The sequence below is a fragment of the Nelumbo lutea genome, chromosome 5, assembly GCF_056320005.1.
Source record: "Nelumbo lutea isolate HS-2025 chromosome 5, American lotus-T2T, whole genome shotgun sequence".
Classification (NCBI taxonomy): domain Eukaryota; kingdom Viridiplantae; phylum Streptophyta; class Magnoliopsida; order Proteales; family Nelumbonaceae; genus Nelumbo; species Nelumbo lutea.
Window position 1 is genome coordinate 26226988 of NC_142688.1, and position 23579 is coordinate 26250566.

Here is a 23579-nt window from a genome sequence, read left to right on the forward strand (position 1 = left end):
CCCCCGGAGGCTCCATTCTCGGTGCCTCGGACTCCGCAACTCGGGAAGGTTCGGCGCGGACCCGCTTAGGAGCCTGCTTCCTCCTTTTCATGCCAGCGAACAGGTTCACACATCGGGTCTTCTCTTCCTCCACAACACCTGCAAAAAGGAGCTCGGCGTCAGAAGACGGGAATAAAAGCAAAAGCAAGAGTGTCTTCGTCTGAGCAAGAAACCTACCCGAACTCAGACCAGCCTGAATAAGCTTGTCCTCCGTCAGGTAGACTTCGCATTTGAGCCCTTGCCGGGCCCAGTCCAAGAGGCCCTTCACAGTATCTTCATCTAAAGCGACACCGGGGTCTGAAGCAGCCAAACCCCACTCAGTAGGAAACGGCCACCCCATAGCACTTCGAACCACGAAGTAGTCCCGCTTCCATGTCAGGACCTTATTTGTGAGATCTTGTAAGAGCTTGAAGTTTGGGCGAGGTGACAAGTAGTACGCCCTTCTATGCCTGTGCAGGAGAGCCACTTGTTTCTTAAGCATGAGAATAGTAGAAAAAATTTCCAAGTCCAAAGGAAGGTAGTGCTCACAGCAAAGGGAGATGGTCCCGACAAGGTTGCGGATAGAGTTCGGGTGAAGCTGACATACAATGACGCCGAAGTGGTTCATGACCTCGATGATTAGGGGATGGAAGAGAAGGCACAGCCCGGCAACAAGCTGCTCCCGGAATATCACGATCTCATCTGGACCGTGCTCCCAAGGAAAGTCGCCTAAGGGTACAAAGTAAGTATACTCCCCGGGCAGGTTATACTGGACGATAAGGGACCAAAGCCTTTCGGACATCATAGTGGAGGGTCCGAACTTATCTAGCACCCGACCTCGATGGGAGGTGAATGCCAAACTACCCGAGGTGACTCGGCCTACAGGCTCGAACTCGAGCTCTTCCTCGAGCTCTACCTCGGGCCCTGCCTCGGACTCACTGAGGCTGTCGGAGGCAGCAACTCGGTTCGTAGAACCAGCATTGGACCCCCCAGGAGACTACGTAAGCTACCCAAACTAGACATCGAAACAAAGAGCCGAGGACTCACTAGAAAAAAGCTATCGGACTATGAACAAGCAACGCGAGCTGACAGGCTTGGACGCGAGCTCAAGGAGCAAATGCTGAAAGATGACGGTGGAAAGTGACACCCCCCCCCCACTATTTATAGCCACATTTCTACCCGAGCTCAAGACTTCACCTCACACACAACTTTAGCTCCAAGTGTCCTAAATGAACAACCGTACCTGATGACCAGGAGACCCGTACGCGGAGGCGGCGCACCTGACTGATTAAAAATCCGACACATGACAGCCACCATCCAATGGCCACCTGCCACCGCCATCTCAGATGGGCAGAGGCAGCCCTAGCAACTGGCAGTGGAGGTTATGACACCCGAACTAGTGATTGGCAGAGAAAATGCACCCGACCTAGCAGAGGAGGTGACCCGATCTGGTAGAGGTAATGATGCACGAACTGGCAGAGGCATGGGAGTAAGTGTACAGGGTTATTATAAAAGGCCCCCATCTCACAAAACAGAGTGTATGTGATTCTTGCGCTTTATGGTCTTAGAATTCCTCATTTCCCTTGCCTTCTGAAAGAACACTAACTTGGGCTTCGGAGTGTTCCAACCGGGTTCCTCCCCGGAAGTCTCCATTTTCTTCCTTGTTTCAGGCACCTCCGATCTCGTCAGAAGTGAGGAAACCGACCGGATTGCACACCATCAAAAACCATTGCCTAAACTAAGGTAGACAACATTCATATGTTGTAAACAGAATTGGGGTTGACACCAAAATATATGAAAAACATATTTACCCCATATGAGTTATGAAACAATCCCCTCTAGAATTTATCCCATGACCCATCACACATTATGCCCCATGATTACACACAAATACAAATTCCAAATCAACATTAAATAATAGAAAGAATAAGTCATCAATAATTCATCCATTCCATAATCCCATGACCATCATGCATGATACTATGACCATCCCATAAGAGTGCACATGAGTCTTGTGAAACACCCCTCCTCATGTGAAACAAATGACCATCACATGTCAAGATTAAATCCTGGAAGGAATAAGTCATCAATGCTTCATTGAGGTCCCACTATGGTAACCTGACCTGGAGGGGAATGGAAAAAGGAATATGGATTGGAATGGAGTTGGTGTTACCACCTAAATTTTTGGAAATTGGGAATTTAAAAAAACCTGAGATTTTTCAAGAAAAAAAAACAATTTTATTTTTTTGGTGACTCATTGTCCAATGAGAAAGAGATTTTTAGGGTTCAGGGACCGGGGTACGATGAGGGAATGTGTTAGGCATCCCACCTGGTTAAACCGACCACTACTTCAACAATGTTTCAAGGAAAATTTAATCTTTGGGCTTAAGAAAAGTAACACACACGCTTATCAAAACACAATGAATGAAATATGAAAATTACCTAAAAGAAAGCTAACAAAATGATCAAAGTAAGCAAATGAAATAAACTTAAGCAACAAAGAATGATGAGTGAAACAATTAAACATGCTAAAGACGGACATCACAATATGGCTATGCACACGCAAAGTATATTGATTGAACAACTAAATGATCAGTAAATGACGAGGTCCAAAGCGAGAATCTAGAAATGCCTAGGAAATTTATGCAGGTAACACTTTATTTCTAATGCAGGTCTGGTGAAGCAATAAGTGGCTATAGAATTGGATTAAGAGACCCATGGGAACGATGCAAACTAATACTAGATCTTACACTAACCTGAAATAGGTGTCTTCTTAACTAAAGAAATTAGTTGAAAAAAAAAAAAGACAAAGGTAGCACTAGCTAATAAGTGCTGAATGTGAAGGAACTTGATATGCCAAAATGGCTACGAGAGTAGAGTCATGCACATACTACAAGTAAATTGATTGTTAATTGTAGGCTCAGGTTGTTTGAAAACACACCTCTAAATGGCACTAAAAAAGGGATGCTATAGACTAATTAAAATGGGTAAGAAAATACGAAAAGAAGGAAATCAGTTATAGATTAATTAAGAATTTTTAACTAGCAATAAACTTGCTATCGACCATATATTAAGACTAAAAGGAAAGGAAAATGAAGAAATTAGTCTTAAAATAAATTAAATGGTTGACATATGCTAAAAAAAGGAATGCAAACTATCTCTTAATACATTAATGATCAAAATGTGCAAAAAAAAGAGAGAGAGAGAGAGAAATACATTAATGATGCAACTACTATTCATTCAAAATAATAGAAGAATTGTACTCGATTACTTAGAATGAAATGGATATTAATAAATATAATATGAGTTAAATTACGAATAATGGACTATAAAGGCAGAAGTAAATAAGAAAGAAGAAAAAAATGTGATACCTCAAAGAACGCATGGAAGTATTATCAACCAATCCTCACTTTGGTGTTCGTGTAGTTGATGCTATGGTGGGATCAATGGGTGTTCACATGGTTAGAAATGTGGCCCAATAAATGTAGAAAATATGCTAAGTCTTCAAGATTTATGCAATAACTTTAGATTTCAAAAAAGCTTCATCTTTCTTCTTCAATATATCTCGACCTAGGGGGGTTCTTAGACTTCAAACATGTATGGGGGACTCTAGGGACATTGGAGAGTGAGTGGACAAGGTCATAGGACCTGAAGGGGGGTATTTTCTAGGCTAATGGGTGTATAATTCTCAAGGTCATGGGACTTGAGAAAGGAATGGAGATCTGATATAGGAGACAATGGAGATCAATGGCTGATCTTTAAAGAGTTTTTAGAGGGAGATTGATTGAGATGATGGACTGTCAAGAGTCAAGATAGCACTTCGAGTGTCATGTAATTTGGGCTTAGTGCCATTTTGGCCCTCGAACTTTAAAAAACAACAATTCAATATTCAAATTTTCAAAACGTGCCAATTTATTACTTGCCATTAACCGGTTTATCAAATAGTGGTTAAGTGGCATTTGAAAAAACACATGCCCTTTGAGTGTCATCTAATCATCTTTATCAATCATCCAAATGTTGATAAAAAATGAACAGTACCAAATTCTTGCCTCTTCTATTTAAGAAAGTTGGGGTCACCAAAATGTCCGCAGAGACGTGACCCCAATTTTCTTGAATAGAAGAAGAGGCAAGGATTTAGGGCTGTTCATTTTTCTTTTATCAACATTTGGATAGTTGATAAAGAGAATTATATAACACTTGAAGGGCATTTGTATCTTTTCAAATGCCACTCAAACGACTGGTTAATGAACTAATAAAGAAGTATTGGATTGGTATATTTTAAAAGTTTGGATATTGAGTTGTCACATTTTAAAGTTTAGGGACCAAAGTGACACTAAGCCCAAAATACAAGGTATTAATCGGGATTTTTCCCATATATATAAATAGATTTCCCCTTATTTTAAGAACAGAAAAAAGGTGATATATGCTCAATTGCATTTTTAGTTTACTTTGAAATAGATGGGTTTGATGCTAAAAATATGATATAGGAGAAACCTATATGAATCAACAAAGATGTTTCCATGGGGAGATGTGCACGTGACACCCAGATGTAACGATTGATCAATCATATGGCTTATCGATTGTAAAATGGTATGTCAGAAGTGGGATTTGAACCCACGCCTCCTTTCGAAGACCAGAACTTGAGTCTGGCGCCTTAGACCACTCGGCCATCCTGACGTCGACACAGTAAGTCAACATATTACATATTTATAGCATAGTAAATAAAAACCGTCTTCTTGGGGGATTTTTAGGGTTCAATTTGACGACTAGGAATAACGTCAACTCATTTGCATAATTGCTACAGCCTACAGGATTTCATAAGGGTGGACTGAATCATAAAACCCCTTTTTTTTTCATTCATTAGTTGAATTGTCTTTTCTCTAGAGGTGAGCACAATTTAGTTAAAATCGAAAAACTGAATCGAAATTTCGGTTTCGGTTCAATCGGTTTGATTTATTCGATTGTTCGGTCGAGTTCGATTTTTTATTCGATTTATCGGTTTTCGATTTCGGTTACTATGTTTGCTTAATCGGTTAATCGAATTAATTTTATTATATTATTATTAATATTATTTACAAATATACAGTATACATCGAACTTCGAAATCGAATTTGGCTATATCCCAAATTTCCTGATTAAGATATAACGTAAAAGAATCAAATTTTGTTATGACTCACGAAAACAGTGGAAAACAAAACAGGAAAGAGTACTCTGACCCTTCGTCTTCTTCCACACTCCACGTCCTGAGTCTCCTGACGTGCACAGACCACAGTCCACACAGAGTCGACTTCGCCGCTTCGGGCCTTCGGCAATCGGCAATTCGGACTTCGGTGTTCACAGTTACAAAGTACAGAGACTCTTCGGCAGTTCGCAGTTCGCCAGTTCAGTTCTTCTTCATCGGCTCACCGTCGCTAGATAACTCTAAAACTTCTTCCTCTTCTTCTTCTTCTTCTTCGTTGAGTCTCGACTGCTATCGGTTAAAGCATCCGTTTTTATTTTCTACATCAAAAATCTTCTCCGTCAGAACAGAGACTCTTCTCCGTTTTTATTTTCTTACAGTTACAGAGTACAGAGACTCTTCTCCGTCAGAACATCCTCCAAGGTCGGGGACTTGATCTTTCTTTTTCTTTTGATAAACTGAGACTTGCTCTCTCTCTCTCTCCTGTTTCATCTCTATTGTATCATTTCCCTGCCATCGATGTGCTACCTCACAAAGATAAGCACTATTATCTTCCTCACCTTGAAGAGATTAAACCATTGAAATCCTCTTAAAAACTTTGTTAAGAGTCTGATTTTTTTTTTTCCTTTATTTTTCTACCGAGGATAGGGAATAAAATAAAAACTTTATCAAACTTAACATGAGCAGCTTTTGCAATTTTCTGTCAGTTTTTACGATTTTCGGTTTTAATCGAAAAAACCGAATTAACGGAAAAAAAATCGGTTCGGTTTATTCGGTTTCGATTCGGTTGCCACATTTCATTGTTCGGTTTCTGAAAATTCGGTTTGTTCGATTCGGTTTTAAACCGAACAAACCGTTTGCTCACCCCTACTTTTCTCTCTCCCCTGTTTTTTTTTTAACTTCCATTGATTTCCTAATTTCACGATGCGTGTTAATTTATAGCAAAAGATTTGAGTGCACCGGTTGATACTGCTCAGGCGACGTCGGAGACAAAGGCGACTCCGGCTAAGAGAGCACCGGGTTCTTCCAAACAAACCCTTAAGGCGGCTGAAGCTGTAAATGCGATGGTTGAGGAAATCTGCATACAAGGAAAAATAGGTGATTGCTAATATTGGGGAATCGACAACGAAAGAAGGACTGGCCGTTTTGCGGTTGAAGAACTTCAAATGAATCATAAGAAGAAGAATCTGCTGTTGGAAATGTTCAAGAATCTACGATAAAGGAGGAATAGGGTGTTCCGATGGACGAAAAACAGGCGAAGGAAGAACTCAAGTAGGAGGAGCAGGTGCTAGAAGCTGCAGTGGACACAATGGAGGAGTACTGTGAGCAAGAGGGTTTTGAAGAACCCGGGGATGACGAGAGAGTGGAAGAAGACGAGGCAGGGTCGGCTGATGAAGCCGGTGGATTGGAAGAACTTATGGAAATATCTGCTGTGGCTAAGGAGCGGAAGATGAAGAAAGAGCAGGAGATATTTGTAGGTGGGATGAATAGGGATGCTGTGTAGGAAGATGTAAGAAATGCTTTTGAAACTATCGGAGAGATTGTTGAAGTTGGGATGCATAGGAGCTCATCAACTAACAAACACAAGGGGGTTGCATTTGCGAAGTTTGCGGATAACTTGATAAGGAGCATGCGTCCCGGGCTTCTAATTACTTGTTAGCAGATGCACCTTTTCTGGGCAACATTTGCAATACATGGACAAAGGAAGTAGTAAGACTCTTAACATGCACAACTACATGATTGCTTGTCTGGTTTATTTTGCTTTTGTTGATACTGTGTGGGCGTATAGATCAAACAAAATCTGAAGGAGTATGGGATTGAAGGCATTGATAATGACCATTTATTTGGGACATTTGATAATGGAGTCTGGTTTATTTTGCTTTTGTTGTACAGCATGAAGGTTTGAGTGGAGGTTTTGCATTCCCTGAGTTCATAAGTTATGTAGTGTTTACCAATTCGAGGGCATTTGATAATGATCATTTATTTGGGAGCTGAAGCAAATTAATTTGGGTTACCTTTTTTCCATCTTGGATGTTGAAATAAATTTTAGGTCATGGCTATTGTTTCCTGGGGAGATGCAGAAATGTCTGCTTCTGAGTCCTGACAGGATAAATCAAGCTTCTAATTTTACTGCAATAGAATGCCACAGAGAAAATTATCTCTTGTTAATGCTTAAATCTTGAATATGATATTTTTTTGGAGCATAATCTAGAGTTTGATGGTCTATCCACTTGACAGATTAAGGAAAAACAAGGAACACTAACTTTTCATGTCACCCATGCTTTTTGAAAAACAAATCATCTCACTTGAGCATCTTATCTGGATTGTAGCAGTGTTTTAGTGGGTAGTATTTTGGATTCTTCTATTCCAGAAAGCACATTTGATTACATGTCAAACATTATTTGCTTTTAATGCTTATATGGATTATACGTGATCATTTGAGTCCATTATTGTGCTTGGTACATGTGTACATGATAGCCATGCTCCTATGGCAGTTCTGTTTCTATGAGGATGTTAGTTCTGATGTCATTGGCAGTTATTGGATTCATCTGTTATGCAGAGACAGCTTTCCAGAATTTGTAAAGTTAATTGCTTTCAGAGATGATGCAATCCTAACTGGGGTTCTTGTAAAGGAAGGAAAGCAGTAATGTGGCTAGCTGAGTGTCCACGTTATGGTGTCCTCAATTCTAATCCAAATAAATCAAGCTTTTAATCTGATGATAGTTTGGATGCCCTTCGAGGTATAAAGTGGATTTGATGGTCATGTCCTGGAGTTCTGTCGGGATTTCTACAATTGATCGGCATGATTGTGTATATATTGTATCAAACAATTTCGTGGAGCCAATGTCAATGTCATGTGGTATTCCTGCTATTTGTTTGTTTTGATACGATACATCGTGGACTGGGATTAGATCCTAAAGCTGATGTTTTGAATTTACTTAATTGGAGGATCCATGGCCTGTCTCTGTTTACTGTTTTAGGTATTAAATTTTTTCATGATAGATCAGTAAAGTGCATTGACATCCTAATCACTATTGTTTTCCTCGGAGTGTGCACTCTTCTTAGTCTATGAAAAAGTTTGTGCTCAGTTTGGGAAGAGAGTAATATGTACAGAGCAAACCATATACCAGGTTTTGCAATGTACATATTTGTATTTGCATTTTTCCCAAATGGAGCCTTAAGGTCATACGGCTTGTTTTGACGTAAATTTGACTTATGCTGAAGAATTTTAATGGGTTCCTTTTTCTCTGTTGGAGATTGAAATGGTGAATGACATCGACATTTTAATAAACACGGAGCTTCACTTCTGGAAGGAGGCATTCTTGGTGGTATCCTAGGAGTTTGTTTCTAATCGCTGTGAACCGTCTACTTTTGCTATTTGCTTCCATGCAGTTGTAAAATTTGGTTTGTGAAGGAGAGGTATATAGGACTCATGATAAATAAATTTGATTTTTGGTTGCTAATTGCATTACAAGTGAAATTTATGTTAGTTGTAGTACCAAATTGCTGTATATTTGTATAGGTTCATCACTATAAGGAGATGGCGAGATGCATGCTAAATTTTTATCACTTACGCATATAGACTCCTATACCAAATAGATGCAGGGGTACACCTCAAGGGTTAAGCCTCATAAGCCTCAAACCAAATATCAACGTTACTTAGTGATTCCATGCAAAAGGATACATATTTTTATGTATTTTTTATAGTTCAAAAGATATAGAAAAAGCATTTTAATAATTTTGGGCCAAATAAAAAGAATAAAAACAAGAAACTAATAGGGAAAATCAAATTCTATTAGTTTATATCAGTATTTTAGCCTAAGAGTTCAATGCAAAAAAAAAAAAAAAAAAGGGCCAAACAAATTATTAGTTTCTCTTGGATAAATCAAATAGATTTTTTTTTCTTAATATTCTAATTTAACACCCCAACTTTGTTGTTTTTCACATTTATTTTCCTAATTTTATTGATTTTTTTTTTTGCATAGATCAAATCAACTACCTTGTTTCTTTTCTTCCCAACCATAGGATGACTATAAATCTAATGCTCATTATATAGATGGTTATTCATATGAATAATTTTGTAAGATTGCATTTTGAAACATAAAATGTAAAACACTTCTATTTTATTTTGAAACATAAAATCTAACATAATTGTTAGATGATTAATTATTATTTTATTTAATGCTTAAAAGTTAAAGCTTATTTCTTGTAAACTTCTATTTTATGGATATTTGTACCTTCCATCATTTTAAATTGATATATTATATGCGATTTTTATCATTTATAAATTTTAATTACTTTTTTTTTCTTAATTTTTGAGGCTTATGCCTCACAATGCCTTTAGCCTTTTAAAACCTTGTTTAGCCATGTGGTGTTTATGCATGCATGATATATGTATGTATGTATGGTTTGAAGTGAATTCACATTTGCACCCCACAATTGGGAACATCTCCCACTGACAACTTTGGGAGATGTTCCCAATGTATGGTGAGATGTGCATGGATATTTTGTGTATCTTCATGCTTCATTTTAAAAGATTTTAAGGGGTCTATTTAAAACTATGTCAAAAAGTTCAGGGGAGGTGAGTACAATTGCCAAACTTCAGGGGAGGTTAGAGCAATTTAGCCCCCAAAAAATAGAAAACTCAATTTGTAACCTGTTTTGATACTTTGATAGTCTACATAATGAAATGATTCAACCTTGTAATTATTTTGCATTTCAAATAACTTGTTCACAACTTCAAAAGGAATCATTCATATTGATAGATATCAACTAAGTTTTCTTATTTGAGGCATGTGGAATAATCACCTTTTTTAATGAATTCTAGAGTCTATTAAGGTGATGTAGAAGGTAATCTAAAAGCCTGTTTGTGTGTTCTGAATTCTAACATATAAAAGTGTAATAATTACATTAAGAAGTATATTGGTATTTGTAAGTTTTTCCTCTTAACTCTAAATGCGAAGAATGTTGTTTTAAATTCTGAATTTTAAAAATTACCAAATATCTATTTTGACCCTATATATGAGAGTTTTTTAGTCTTTTCGGAGAATTGGGGGTATCATTGAAAAACAAAAAATTACATGATTGCACTTCGAAAAATAACAGATTAGGGAAAATAAACAAACATTTTCCTCTTAAAATTAAAAGATTTCTCTTAAGAAATAAGAGTTGAGACAAAATGAACAGACTCAAAGCTAACCCATAAAGCATTATCTCAAAGTTCAAAAAATCAACACGTATCGACCCGTATCAATTGATACGTATTGTATCAGGGTTCTAGAGGTTCCTTAAACCAGCCCCCTGAACCAGTTTTTTTTTTTAAGTAAAAAATAAAAAAAAATACCGATTCAAGTGTTAAGTATGTCTCCTGCCCTACTTCCAAGTTCCAAGTTGAAGGTGGCACTTAATTGCAACTGAGGCTATGTTTTGGAAGGAGCACAACTACATACATACAAAATGATACAAGATACAAGGTTTTGCATTCCACAATATTTGCATTTGTACTCTAAAACTGAGCTTATCTGGAAAAAGTAAAAATACAAATACATATAAAATAATACAAAATATAAGGTTCTACACTCAATTGCATTTATACTCCTAACAAAGTCCAAACGGAGCCTGAGGTGAAAATACTCCAAGAGTCTCAAAACCATTGCTGCACTTGGCCAATGCAGGACCCGTCGCTCCAGATTGCCGAATAAATATTTAACCCACACTATGCGAATGAACTCGTACATCCACATTTTTTATCAGACAGATAAAAGTCAACAATCAACATACTCATTTCTTGTTGGTTTAAGAAAGATCGTCTTTGCATGATAGTTTGATCTTATAACAACAATTTAAATATAAAGCCAAGGTAACAAACAAGGCAACAAAACCAAATATCATTTAAATGTAAATTCATTTCTTCCAAAAAAGAAAAGATTAGTTTTGAGTTTTGACTACTTTTTGTGACGGGGAGAAAAAAAAAGGAATCAATAAATGTTATTGATAAAACAAATGCTTACATTCCAGAATCCAGAATAAATATGGCCTACTAAAAGAAATTTGTGTATATATATATATATATAAATTAAAGAAATAAAATAGAAACCTATACTTTCCACAACCCAGAATTTGGGCATGGATGCACAATGTAAAGTTGAATGCTGTGGAGCCTTTCCTTCACAACAAGACCAGGTACTGATTGGTTGCACAACAATCTGACGGCACCCCAGCGGCCCAGCGCATAAGTGGTGACTTGTTAACTACTTGTACCACACCCGCCACAATCTATTGGTTCAGCTCGTGCTTTGCCCCTGTACTGGTCTGTTGCTGCTGTGTCTGTGGTGGTGGCCGGGACTGTTGCGGAGGTTGTGGCTGTGGTGACTGGTTTTGCTGCCGTGGTTGTGGCTGAGTCTGCTGCTGTGCCTGATACATGTTGAGCTGGGGAGGCTGCTGGTGTTGCAACTGAAACATCTGAGGATTCATGGATAATTGTTGAGCCAAGCAGCTTGACGCATGCGCATTTGCACTCAACTCTTGGGTGGCCAACTTCAATCGCTGTACTTCGGCAGTTAGTGCCTCATTCAAAGCTGCCATGTTTGTCCAAATTAAACTGAATGTTCTTTCTGAGTATGATGGCCATACATAATAAATTTAGACATGCATCATAAGCAAGCGTAGGTAGTAGCATAGTGATGTTACAAACCAGAACAAAAAGATAATTTAAGGAAAAATGCAATGGCAATTCCATTTCTGTTTTAGCTTATTATAATAATGGAAAGAATACAGATTCTGTAAACCAAGAATCGCAAAATATGCCATCCATCACGTGCATAAAAAGTTCCGTCCAAATGGCAAACAACATACTAGACATGCAGATAGACACAATTTGATACAGCTTGAGGAAATCATAGCTTTCTTTGCCAAAAATGTCAGCCTTTTTTCCGTTTTTTTTTGGGGGGGGGGGGGGATTCAGTACACCAAAGCAATGTCTCTTTTATCAATATTTAAAAGCAACCCATGTAATTAATTACATTATTGTAATATAGCTTTTTTGATTGGTTATTATTGTTCAACATTAGATTAACCGGAGATAACTTCAACATGTTGGAATTTCCAGTTGGGCATTCCTTGCCGGATCCAATGATTGAAGTTACTTAACCATAGTGTTGAGAGTATGAACCTATTAGACTACTACACAGAACAATTAGGTCCTGTTTATTGTAATTGAAAATATGAAATTTTCATGTGCACAGGCAACCACAAATATCAAGTATCAACAATGCAACTGCCATTTAGGTCATTTAGATCAACAATGGTGTTTCTTTCACCATCAGCCATATATAATCAGTTAGATTAACACTTCCTGCCCCTTAGAGAAGACAACAATGGATTACTACATGAACCATAAGAAGGCATGGCTATTCCTTTAAGCTGCTATTCTTTTACTGAATCTTTTCCACACAGAAGGATAAAATTCTTCTACAGCAGTTTTCCCTTTGGATTCATAATCTCATATCTTAGCCATCTCTGGAGCTCTCTTACTTTCAGGAGTTGATAGAACATAACAATTGGGAGGTATATCCAACAAGCCTCAATCTTCTAGTAATTTCACTTCTCCCATATAACGAGTACTAAAAAATGGGATGGGATATTGTAGCTCAGAAGTTGTTCAATGCAGTTCTGTAGCATATATAAGGCAGCATAAATCATTTGCAGGTGATGACTGATGAAAGATTGAATACGTCAAATGAATAAAAAGAGATGAAAGACTGCAATCAAACATTAAATAGAAGCACTATTTGATCAATGTGCCTGCCAGGTGGAATCTTGCTGTACTTAACTTGTTTGAAGCTCTTAACTAGACTGTAAAGGAGGCTCCAGGCCTAGGTCAATGGAAATTAGAAAATGCCAAATTGGTTTAGCATGCTAGAGGAAAAACCTGTCAGTAAAGACACACTACTCAATGGCATTAAATTAGGAGGTCTAATCCAGAAAAAAAAATAATTTCACCTTGAAATATTGAGTCTCTTGTTTAATAAATAGACTGCATTGGCAAGCAATACAGACATTTTCAACCTTGCAAAGTCGATACATTTGCAGCAGCAAATTTTCCTTTATCAACCAATGAAGCATTTGGTGCATTAATATGCATGTAAAATTAATAGAAATAAAAGGCATGCATATAAAATTAAAGTTTGTTCATGGAATACTTGACAAACCACAAAAAAGACATATATCATATGTAATAAAAGAAAGGATGGAACCATATACCATCTCTAAGTTGTGCCTGCTGCTCCATGGCCTGAAGACGGAATTTCAACTCATTATTATGACTAGTGAGCCCTGAAGAATCTCTCTGAACCAAAGGAGGAATAAAAAAATTTAAGCAGCAGTAACAGAAAGCAAAAAAAGAATACATTACTACAAATATGCACCTGTAAGAGTGTCAGCTGAGCAGACAATGTGGTAGCTTCTGTCTGCAGTGTCTGTACTTTGTGTTCCAATTCTGAGATGTACTTCATCTTCCGCTCCTTGGACCGAGCAGCTGACTGTCGATTTGCTAAAATCCTAAAAAGAGATCATGCATTAGAGTGTATCCAGAGTTGCATGGACAAGAACATAGGATTCAAAATCTGATAAGTGTCCAAGAGCCTGACTTGGTAGGAGGGGAAAACATGGACTCACAGATATCTATGGAAAAGTATATACCATTAAAGTAGTTCCAAGTTCCAACAATATGAATTTTTGAATTCCAACATTATGCAAAGTAGGTCTAAAATGTTGCTTTTTTTACCAAGTAATGTTTGACATGAAAATGACATTCATCTTGTACATTAGCTGTTCATTCATCTTGTACTTTATCTGGAGATTAAAAAAATGTTATGTAAAAGCATCCTCAAGAATTTGTGGAGAGTCTGATTCAAATGCATGCCAAACATGGATAAGATGGCCATTTAGGAGATTTCTTGAAATAATAAATACATCTTAGCGGTAACTACAAAAATAACACAATTATTACAGGTAAATTACCTTTTGGCACGTTTGGGGTCTGTCACTGCAATCTCAGCAAGTTTTTCATTAGCCATAATCTTCTTAAGCTCAGATCCACTGAACTCCCCATTTCCAAAATCCAAGCTAAATGTAGCTGAGTTCCCATCCATTGAATTGCTGTGAGAATGTTGACCTGCCCGAGTTCCTGTAGGAGGCAATTTTGGTGACTCGTCACCAAAATTCATCTTGCCCATAAAACTATCCATAGAAACACTTCTATAGTGACGAGTGGTTGGAGCAATATCTCCTCCTGCAGTCCTTTTGATCCCTTCCTTCTTTTCAGTTGAGGAACTTAGGTTAGCTAGATTCATGCTGTTGCCACTTTCATTCATACTGCTTTCTGCTTCATTCTCACTACTATCCGCTCCATTTGTCTTTGTGCCACTTGCTCTGCTATCCAAATCCTCACGGTTCTCATTACAGTTCCTCTCCTCAGTTCCAGAAGAATTCAATGTATCCATATTGTCTAAATTCATATAAGCGGAGAACAAATCATCCACCACCTCCCCTTCAGATTTCCTCTCACCCATCCCTTCTGCATTGATATCCCCATCTCTATCCCACTCTGATTCCCGTTTCACCAACTGAATTGGCTTAGTTGAAACCGAATTCTCTCTCACAGATACCGACCGCTCCAAAACACCAGGGCTCTTGAGCGGGACGAGGGGTGGAGAAGATTGCATGATGGTTGAGAATCCAAATGGAATATCACTGTTAGAGCGCCTATGCGCTTTGCGAGGAGGGAGGATCTCGCCCAGGCGGATAGAATTGCCTCTCGTGAAAGGTGAGGGAGGCAGTTGGGTATGCGAGCTCCCATCACGATCTTCCATAGTAACATCTGCGGAAATTGGGTCGGGGAGCGAAGTAGATGGGGAGTCACGATACGGTGAAGGACTCAGTGGGGGCAAAGAATCAAGTGAGAAAAATGTGGGCTGTGACAGAGATCTAGAATGAGAAGGCCCGGGACTGAAACTCTGAGAACCCAGTGCCTGAGCATTCGGTCGGGACACTGGGATCTGCGAATATGGTGAGGCGGGAGGAATATGCGGGTGAGACGGAGGTATACCCGGCCGCTTGTTGTTATCCGGGCTGAAATTCTGGAAAAATGGTCTCATGGGAGCACGGATTTGCGAAGCATTGAACTGAGGAACATCAGGCCGACTGGTCGATGAATGCTGTTTCGGAATAGAAGACGACGAAGTACCGAATGACGATTGAAGCCGCTGCATCATATCATTACGAGCTTCTTCTGTATCCTCCATTTTGTTCGTTTTCAAAGTAAAACGAAAAAAAAAGGGGGAGGGGGGAATAATAAAGGCTTAAAGACTGGTTGAAGACCAGAACCAAAGCTCCGTTTCAGGGAACCCGAAGACTAAACCCTAAAATGCTGAAGATCTGAGCACCAGAATCTACAAACAAATAGATAAAACCGTACTATTTAAGGTTCATTACCGGATTATGAACCCTAGATTATCAGTATCAGACAAAAGTGAACTGGTGGGGATTACAGGAAGACCGTACCTCGCCGTGAGCCCAGCATTTCAAGCTGAAGCAGGGCAATGCCGACCGATCAGCGCAAGCTAACGAGAAATTCTCTGCGACTGCGTGATGCCAAGGATTTTCGTCTTTAAATCTAGAAAGGTTGTCCTAAGACGAAAAAAGAGGCTTCTCGGGCGGAAAAGCCGAAGTCACCGGCGCTCGCCCACATAAAAGCTTGGTAGGACGAGTCTACACAATATTTTCTTTCCCTCTGAAGCCCCCACCTCAGTACTCGACTCCTCGCCTTCCTCTCTAAACTCCGCGTTGATTTAAGTAGAATTTCATTTGATCCCAATTTCGATTTGCATTTGAGATGAATTTGAATTTCATTCCGACTGCTTTCTCGTTTCCGATTTTTCGCCTCCTATTCAAAATTCAATCTAATCGTCGCCATTATTTCCGCAGGTTATCTAGGATTATAGGCTAGATTTTCCATACATGATTTAATACAGGCGAATTAATGTTATGTCTTATATGCCATTCTCATTTATAAAATTGACATATATGTCTTAGAGAACATGTTGTGGCCCGTGAACCGTGATAACTCCGGCTGTCAAAAGATCCGTTTTACCGGGTAGAACCGATTTTATAATCGGATGATTTTGTATTTTTGTTAATCCGATCGGTTCTGATTGTTATTTTGTTCCAAATTGATTAATACCCGAAACGGTTATTGAGTTAATAATATATAAAGGTTTTTTAGTTTTTTATAACAATTATTATTGGGTCATTTACTAAGACACCCTTATATTATACCATATTAACAAAAATACCCAGAGCACCCCTTCTAGTTTGCTCCGGTTTTACTAAATGCTTTGTCTGTCAAAACTTAAATATCAATTTTGCCGTTATAAAAATCGGGCAGCCATAATCTAGCAGCTGAGACATGGTAGGTTGGTTTGGCCCAACCTCACATGATCACTGATCACATGACTAAAGGACCTTGCAGGAAGATATACTAAGGTTTGGGTCTATCATCTTCAACCTCTAACAAGCCTCCTTTGAGAGAAACTCCATTTGCAAAAGGCCAATTTACTTTGATGAACTTAAGGCTGTGTTTGGTTGCAGTGCAGTTTTATTTGCACTAATACAAAGGCATGGGAGTGCAAATAAAAAAAAATGCAAGTTCTTGTTTAATTTTATTTTGGGTTTTATATTAATCTACTTCATTTCTTAATTTACTTCACTGGTACTGCAATCAAACAAAATAAATTAAAACCTGAAATAAAAACAGGCCAGAATTTATATTCAAATCATTTGCGCTGCCATAGTTTTGCATCAGTGCATATTTATTTGCATTGCAACTAAAAACAGCCTAAGGGCTCTAAGAGAAATTCTTATAGAGTGGATTGATATTTTGAACTTTGCCTCTCTACACTAAAGATGTGTGATTCAAAATTCTGATTTCTCAATAGACTAAAGGATATTTTCTCCTTAACGAACCTTCTATGATTTTGCTACTCTTTGGTTTTTCAACTAGAATGGTGTGAATAGCTAAAGCCATTTTGTTTATTCTAATTTTTTGCTCGCCATTCCATTGTGTTTAGGGGATGAAAAAAAAAACGATCTAAATAAGTTCTATCTTATTTTCTTTTATGCTTTTTTCTTTTTTTTTTTTTTTGCATAGAAAAGTGATGTATTTATAGGCAATGCTTATGCTTTTTTTTTTTTTGGAGTTCCCGAGTGCAAGAACTTAGGAGGCGAGTCTCAAAAAATGCAAGGCTTTCTATCTTCGTCATTGTATTCTGAGGTTGAGTACAGCCTCTATAGGCCATTATCATGGTTCTCGAACCGCTGGTGATACGGATGGTTGGACCATTCAGTTGAAGAATCGTTCAAGCAATCAGTTTTATTTTATTCCAAACCTGATTTTTTACCAAAAACTGTTGAATCAGTCAATAATCTATTAGCTTAGATAGTCGAATCATCGACCTATTGACCTGTTCAATAATTTTTGGTCATTTTTTATTTTTAATTGTTTGTCAAAATGAACCATCCGTTCGAATTGAACAATTGAAATGTCAATGCTTTCATTTTAATTTAAATAAATAAATAAAATCCTCGGATGATCCCAGCCACCGAATTAACAACGGCCATGATATCAGGGAAATAGAGTTATTTAGGAGATTTGTTTCTGTGGGACACTTTTGAGCTGAACAACATAACACCGGTATTCTACAACAAAAAAAAAAAAACTAATTTTTGAATTGCTAGGGCCTAGGGGTATTTTTGATATAAAAATTATAGATAATACCCTTAAGGTCAAATGACCATACAAACTTGAAGGATGTGATAGTAACACACAAACTATAGGGGTGTCTCAGTAATTATGTGAAAATATAAGGGGTGTCTAAATAAATGACCCATTATATTATTAAAATTAAAATTTTAAGTTATTATTAACATAGATAATTATAAATGCTGGTACAATTGGATTTGACTTATTATCCTAATTTTCGAATAATAAAAAATAATCAAAATGGTTCTGAGTTTATGATTTTGTCATATTTAATAATTGGCTTCGAATTGATATACCCTATATTCAACCAGGTTCGATTCATTGGCAATTGTAGCTGAATTGAATGACTAGGACCATGTTGGGATAAGCTTTTGCTTCTGAACTTTGGATATGTGAATTATGCGTAAGCCAAAAAGTGCCTTGAGCTTTTGGTGTGAATTGCTTTAAAAATATAGTGTAAAGTTGAAAACACTTTTAATCCCCAACCCCAAAACATAAAACTTGAAATTAAGACTTTAGCTCATGGACTTTAAAAGCATAAGTGCTATGCTTATCCAAACACAACCTTAATTACTATTGCATAGGGAATAAGACTGTACTCTCCATAAGGGCTGGATGGAACACTGGAGCGTTGGTAACCATAATATTTTTCTTTTTTTGAAAGTACCAACTAGCTCAATCGGGGTGTGATGGATTAATAAAATACTGAAAAATATTTATTACTAATAGGATCTCTGCGATACACGAGCTAGTTGGAGGTATCATATAGCTCAGTTGATTTTTACCAATAAAAAATCTAGCTCAGTTGATAAGGTCTTTAACAGAAAGTTTCTTCGGACAATGGATGGCTGCACGTTAGCATCTTCTCCTCAAAAGCAGAAATTAACCATCGTTCTGTTTCAAATTATTTATTTTTTTAGTTTTTTTCTTAAGAGACATTTGTTTGCGGTTCAATAATCAGAAAGAAAAAAATATTTTTTTTCCTCTTCACTTATTAAAAATATGAGAAAACAATATGAAACCTGTGAACTAAAGGCCCCCTAAAACCAATTTAAATGAGGTGATTGGAATATTTAAATCCAAATCCACTCACGATCCAAACCAACCAACCTAATTCATTAAACTGTTTAATTTAATGGGTTGTATAATCCTATGATTAATTCTATCAAGCTCTCGGCCTGCCTGAAACAGACCACCCACAAATTCGATACCAATTTAACTAGCTTTATTGTGTTTGGATGAATTTGGGCTTATATGCGAGAGTTGAAACTGCCATATGGCAACATTATGATATATTTACTACATCATGCAGCAAAAGATGCGATTGAAATGTAATGATAAATATTATTGTTTTCAAAACTGGATCGGATTGGACGGTTTGACCAGAAAAATCGCGAACCGGCCAGGTGATCAGTTTCGTTTTTTCCTAAAATCGGATTTTTGTCAAAAAAAACATTGATTTGGTCAGTAAATCAATGACCCGAGCGGTTGAACCATTCGAACATTCAACGATTTTGACCATTTTTATTATTTTTATTTTTTTTTTGCTAGAACGAGCCGATCACTCGATTCAAACGGTCGGACCGTTCAACCTGAGAACTGGACCCCTGACCGGGTTCGTTCTCTGGATCGGTTTTAAAAACCTTGATAAATATACCTTATTTATCAAATACATCGTAATTTAACTCTTGCCAAATGCACAATTAGGCCTGTATATAGACGGCTCTTGAGTAAAAAGCAAAACTTTATCCTTTTATATTGCATGTTTGGTTTAATTCAAAATGACACGAGGGAAATGGGAAATATCTATTTAATGCCGGAAAATTTATCATGAAATAAAATCCAAATCTAAACCCTATCGTCCATACACTTCTAGTTGTTTGGTCTATTTTTAGAGTATTTGTGTCATAGGTTGTAGCCAGTTAGCCACCTTTTCCTCTCATTTCTTCGGTCATTCTTAAAGGTCATCTCTCCACCCTAGTGGAATTACCTCTAAATCAGCCAAAGTAATTGAAAATAGCAAGATGTTTGCTCCACGACTCAAATTTCTAGTTAAAACATTGGAGAGAGTATTATGAATTTAGCTCATCTTGTTGCATAAAAGTAATTCAATAAGACAATATCAAGTATATAGTTATCAATCCAACTCCAGTTGTAGGTGTAGGGATGCAAAGGGATCAAATTGGATTCAAATTAGGGTATATCTGAATCTGATTCAATACTATGAATATTAGATTTGATTTGATCAGATCTCATAAATATTGAATTGAATTCGAATCAGATAAGGAAGTCAGATATTCAGATTTGATCCAATCCAATTTAATTTTTTAAAAGAGTTAATAAATTATTAAAAGAAAATAAAATATAACAATTTAAATAAAGAAAAACAAAAAAAAATATAAGTATATATCTTTTCAATTATTTTTATCATATATAAACATATTTTTATAAAAAATAAATAAAATAACAAATTTACAAAAATGCAATATAAATAATCAAATTCATAGTCGAATTCAATCCGATTTCAGATCAGATCATATTATCTGATCCGATCCAAATATTTGAATTCGACAAAATAAGATCAAATCATGATCCGATTCATTTACATTCCTATTCATGTGTTAAGATTACAATACCTCCTTAAAAACTTACATGTTCACTCAAAAAACAATATCTTATTCAATTCAGCCATTCCAACACTCTAAGAAATTCATTTTGCCTCTTAGAGTTAGATATATTCAAATTTCTAAGCCCACAAGAAAATAAGTAATACAAGTAAAGCAAATTTTGCATAGATAAGTAGGTAATGATAGTGTTAAGTGTTAACTATTTTCTATTTTTGCCCCTCTCTTTCCTCCTTGGTATGTACAGATTTTTTTTTTCTATTTTTGCCCCTCTCTTTCCTCCTTGGTATGTACAGATTTTTTTTTTTTCACTTGTACAACTTCTGCTACAACCAAGTATGGAACTGAAATGGGATCAATTAGATTTAAGTTGAATATATTGGCAGCTGATGACAACTGCCAAGTGAACTTTTCAAACAAAATTTGTTTGGACCTTCTAGTTCCACATAGCCTCATCCGTTTTTTTTTGGAAGATATTGACTAACTGAGCTATGAACCCTAGGAATTAATTTTTATTTTAATGCAATTATCTAAATATTCTAAGTGGATTAAGGGTCCATTTGGTTTGTAGGAATAGGGGTTTGGAATTGGAATCGGAATGGGCTATTTCAATTCTAACTATTTGGTTGGGCGGAATCAGAATCCCATTCTCATTCCTGCTGGAATGGCATTCCCCCATTTCCTGTCCCTCTCTTGGGAATGAAATCCCATTCCTACTGATTTTAATTCTCATTCTCATTTCTGTTTGAATCAAACTGACTGGGAATGGACCATTCCGATTCTGACTACGAATCAAACGGACCCTAAGTTATTTTAGTACTATTAGTGTTTCAACTTTCAATGTTTTGAATTGAAACACTGTTTATATTTGAAATGCAAACACCACTGTTTGTACTTGAGTCCTTTTGGTGAGAAAAAACATGTATTTTTCATTCATGTCAGCACCACATCAGTCAGGGGTTTTGAGATAGTGCTTCCAAGATTGGAAACACTGAGCGGAGGTTGCTTGAAGCACCCCTGGCACCGGTTTTCATGCAAAGTATTCTCTAACCAGAAAATTGACCATTAAACTCAAAATACCTATGTGGTGCTGATATTGGAACATTTTTACTTGAAATGTCAATGATGCCAAACAATCCCTTAATTTAAGAAAAAATTCATTATTAAATCATTTTGTTATGAAAGCAAATTTGAGCCAATTATGCTATGTAAATGCAATTGTTGCTAAGGAGAATTTAGTTAAAAGAAAATTGGCATCTGATGCTACTTGTCCTGTTTGTTCCAACAGTTCAGAAACAATTATGCATTGCTTATTTGAATGTTCTCATGTTAAAATTGTGTGGTTTGGTAGTCACTCGGGAGTAACTTGAGCTCCTTTAAACAGTGACTTTCTTTTTGGTTTACCAAGTGTTCAACTGATAAAATTGTTAAGAATGATATGATTGCTTTCTCTTTTTTGACTATGTAGATTATTTGGAAAAGTAGGAATTTGAAAGTTTTTGAAAATATTGACTCAAACCCAAACTCCAATCTTTCTGTTTTATATAGGATATGGAGAGAGACAGAGGATTTCCCCAGTTGGATTGCAAGATTTTTCTCGTCAATAACACGGCATTGAAGCAAGGCAGTTGTATTTTGGAAAGCGCCAAAGCCAGAATTTTTAAAAATGAATATTGATGGTAGCTTTTTGTGCCCAGGACACTTAGGTTTTGGGGCTGTCCTGAGGGATTCAACTGGGGCTGTGCTAGCAGTTGTTTTTGAAAAGTATAATGCGGCATTTCCGATACAAGCAGAAGCTCTAGCCTTTGTAAGGAACTTGGGAGTGTTGAATAGATACAAGGACAATTCCATTCTTGTGGAATCAGATGCCTTAATCCAAGCGTTGAATGCCAAGAAGATTGACCTGGCTTTGAAGGCAAGTTTTTTGTGCATAGACATTCTCATGTGTACAATTGGACTTTCTACTCACTTTGTGCATAGGCAGATGTGAAAATAGTTGGCTACAAGAGGTCTGACGAAGTCTGGGTTATTCTTAAATGATCCGCCTGAGTGGATCTGACTTTTAGCTAACCAAGACTTGGTTAGACCTTAATTTCTGTGTTTAAGTTTGTTTCTTTGTTCTGTTGTTGCTTTTTAATCAAAAGAAAAAAAGAGTCAAATACTTGAATAAATAAGTTTAAGTTTCCTCCACGTGTTAATTATCGCTTTGTGATAATCCACCCTGGGCTAGCTGTGAAAAAATCAATTAATCAAGAAAATTTAAATGACTATTGTCAATATAAAGAAATCAATAAATGCTGTAATGTGAATCTAGCATACTGTACAAAAAAAAAAGTTAACATAGACAAGGAATTGGATAAATCTGTTGCAAAACTCACTCCAAAGTTGGATAGTCTACATCTACTCTATCAACTCTCCATGTGGAAATAAACATCTAATGTGACAGACCTTGATGTTTTATCCATTATTTGTCAAGTGTTAACAGTAACTGTTGATCATTCTTATGAATATGATGGGAAATTTGCTTTTTATCTTTACACATGGAGGCATGTATAGATTATTTGTGTTCTTTTATATGAATTAAATGGAATTTGAAGAGAAGCAAGGCAAATAATATAGCATTAAATTTGGATTCCTTAACAATTTTATCATTTGCAGGGAAGGAATACAAGTCATTTGCTTTTATAAACTTTTGAAGTGTAGCAGTAAATTGAGATGGCAATTTAACTTGTTACTGTGGGGGCTCTAAACTGCGCCTCTTTGGTCGGGTGGGTTTTTTGACTGTTGATCGAGTTTGGGGTGAGTTCAGATCTTCTATTCACGAGAATTCTATTCATGTTTATGGCAGTTACACATGGAGAACATTTCATCCTTTGCATAATATTATAGGGGGGGGGGGATATTCTCAATTTACAAGAATAATGTATTGTGAATAGAT

The 23579-nt window shown here is 36.9% G+C and overlaps 1 protein-coding gene and 1 non-coding gene across 9 annotated transcripts; both read right to left on the reverse strand.

Annotated features, from left to right (window-relative positions):
- Positions 1-4611: 4611 nt before the first annotated feature.
- On the reverse strand, positions 4612-4695 carry TRNAL-CAA (transfer RNA leucine (anticodon CAA)). The gene has a single exon. It is a non-coding gene; the product is annotated as a tRNA-Leu (tRNA).
- Positions 4696-11085: 6390 nt separating this feature from the next.
- LOC148851180 (bZIP transcription factor 29-like) lies at positions 11086-16024 on the reverse strand. Of its 8 annotated transcripts, none has more exons than XR_016099520.1 (7): positions 15761-16024; positions 14219-15648; positions 13624-13756; positions 13460-13544; positions 13199-13300; positions 13030-13127; positions 11086-11775 (listed from the first exon to the last, which is right to left on the reverse strand). XR_016099520.1 is itself a non-coding variant. In XM_088946220.1 (5 exons), exons 2-5 carry the CDS (start codon positions 15499-15501, stop codon positions 11474-11476), a joined length of 1803 nt encoding a protein of 600 aa, XP_088802346.1. In that variant the 5' UTR covers positions 15502-15648; positions 15761-16024; the 3' UTR covers positions 11086-11473. The 8 variants fall into 8 exon arrangements, 1 of the variants encoding a protein (XP_088802346.1); XR_016099519.1 differs by having other exon boundaries at positions 13030-13144; XR_016099524.1 differs by lacking the exon at positions 11086-11775 and adding an exon at positions 12564-12868.
- Between the last annotated feature and the right edge of the window lie 7555 nt (positions 16025-23579).

Coding starts and splice junctions, on each gene's coding strand:
- LOC148851180 (XM_088946220.1), bottom strand. CDS start 15,501: ATGGAGGATACAGAAGAAGCTCGTAATGATATGATGCAGCGGCTTCAA. Junction 13,757..14,218: donor GACCCCAAACGTGCCAAAAG/GTAATTTACCTG, acceptor ATCTCTTTTTAG/GATTTTAGCAAATCGACAGT. Junction 11,776..13,459: donor GCAGGCACAACTTAGAGATG/GTATATGGTTCC, acceptor CAAACATGGCAG/CTTTGAATGAGGCACTAACT.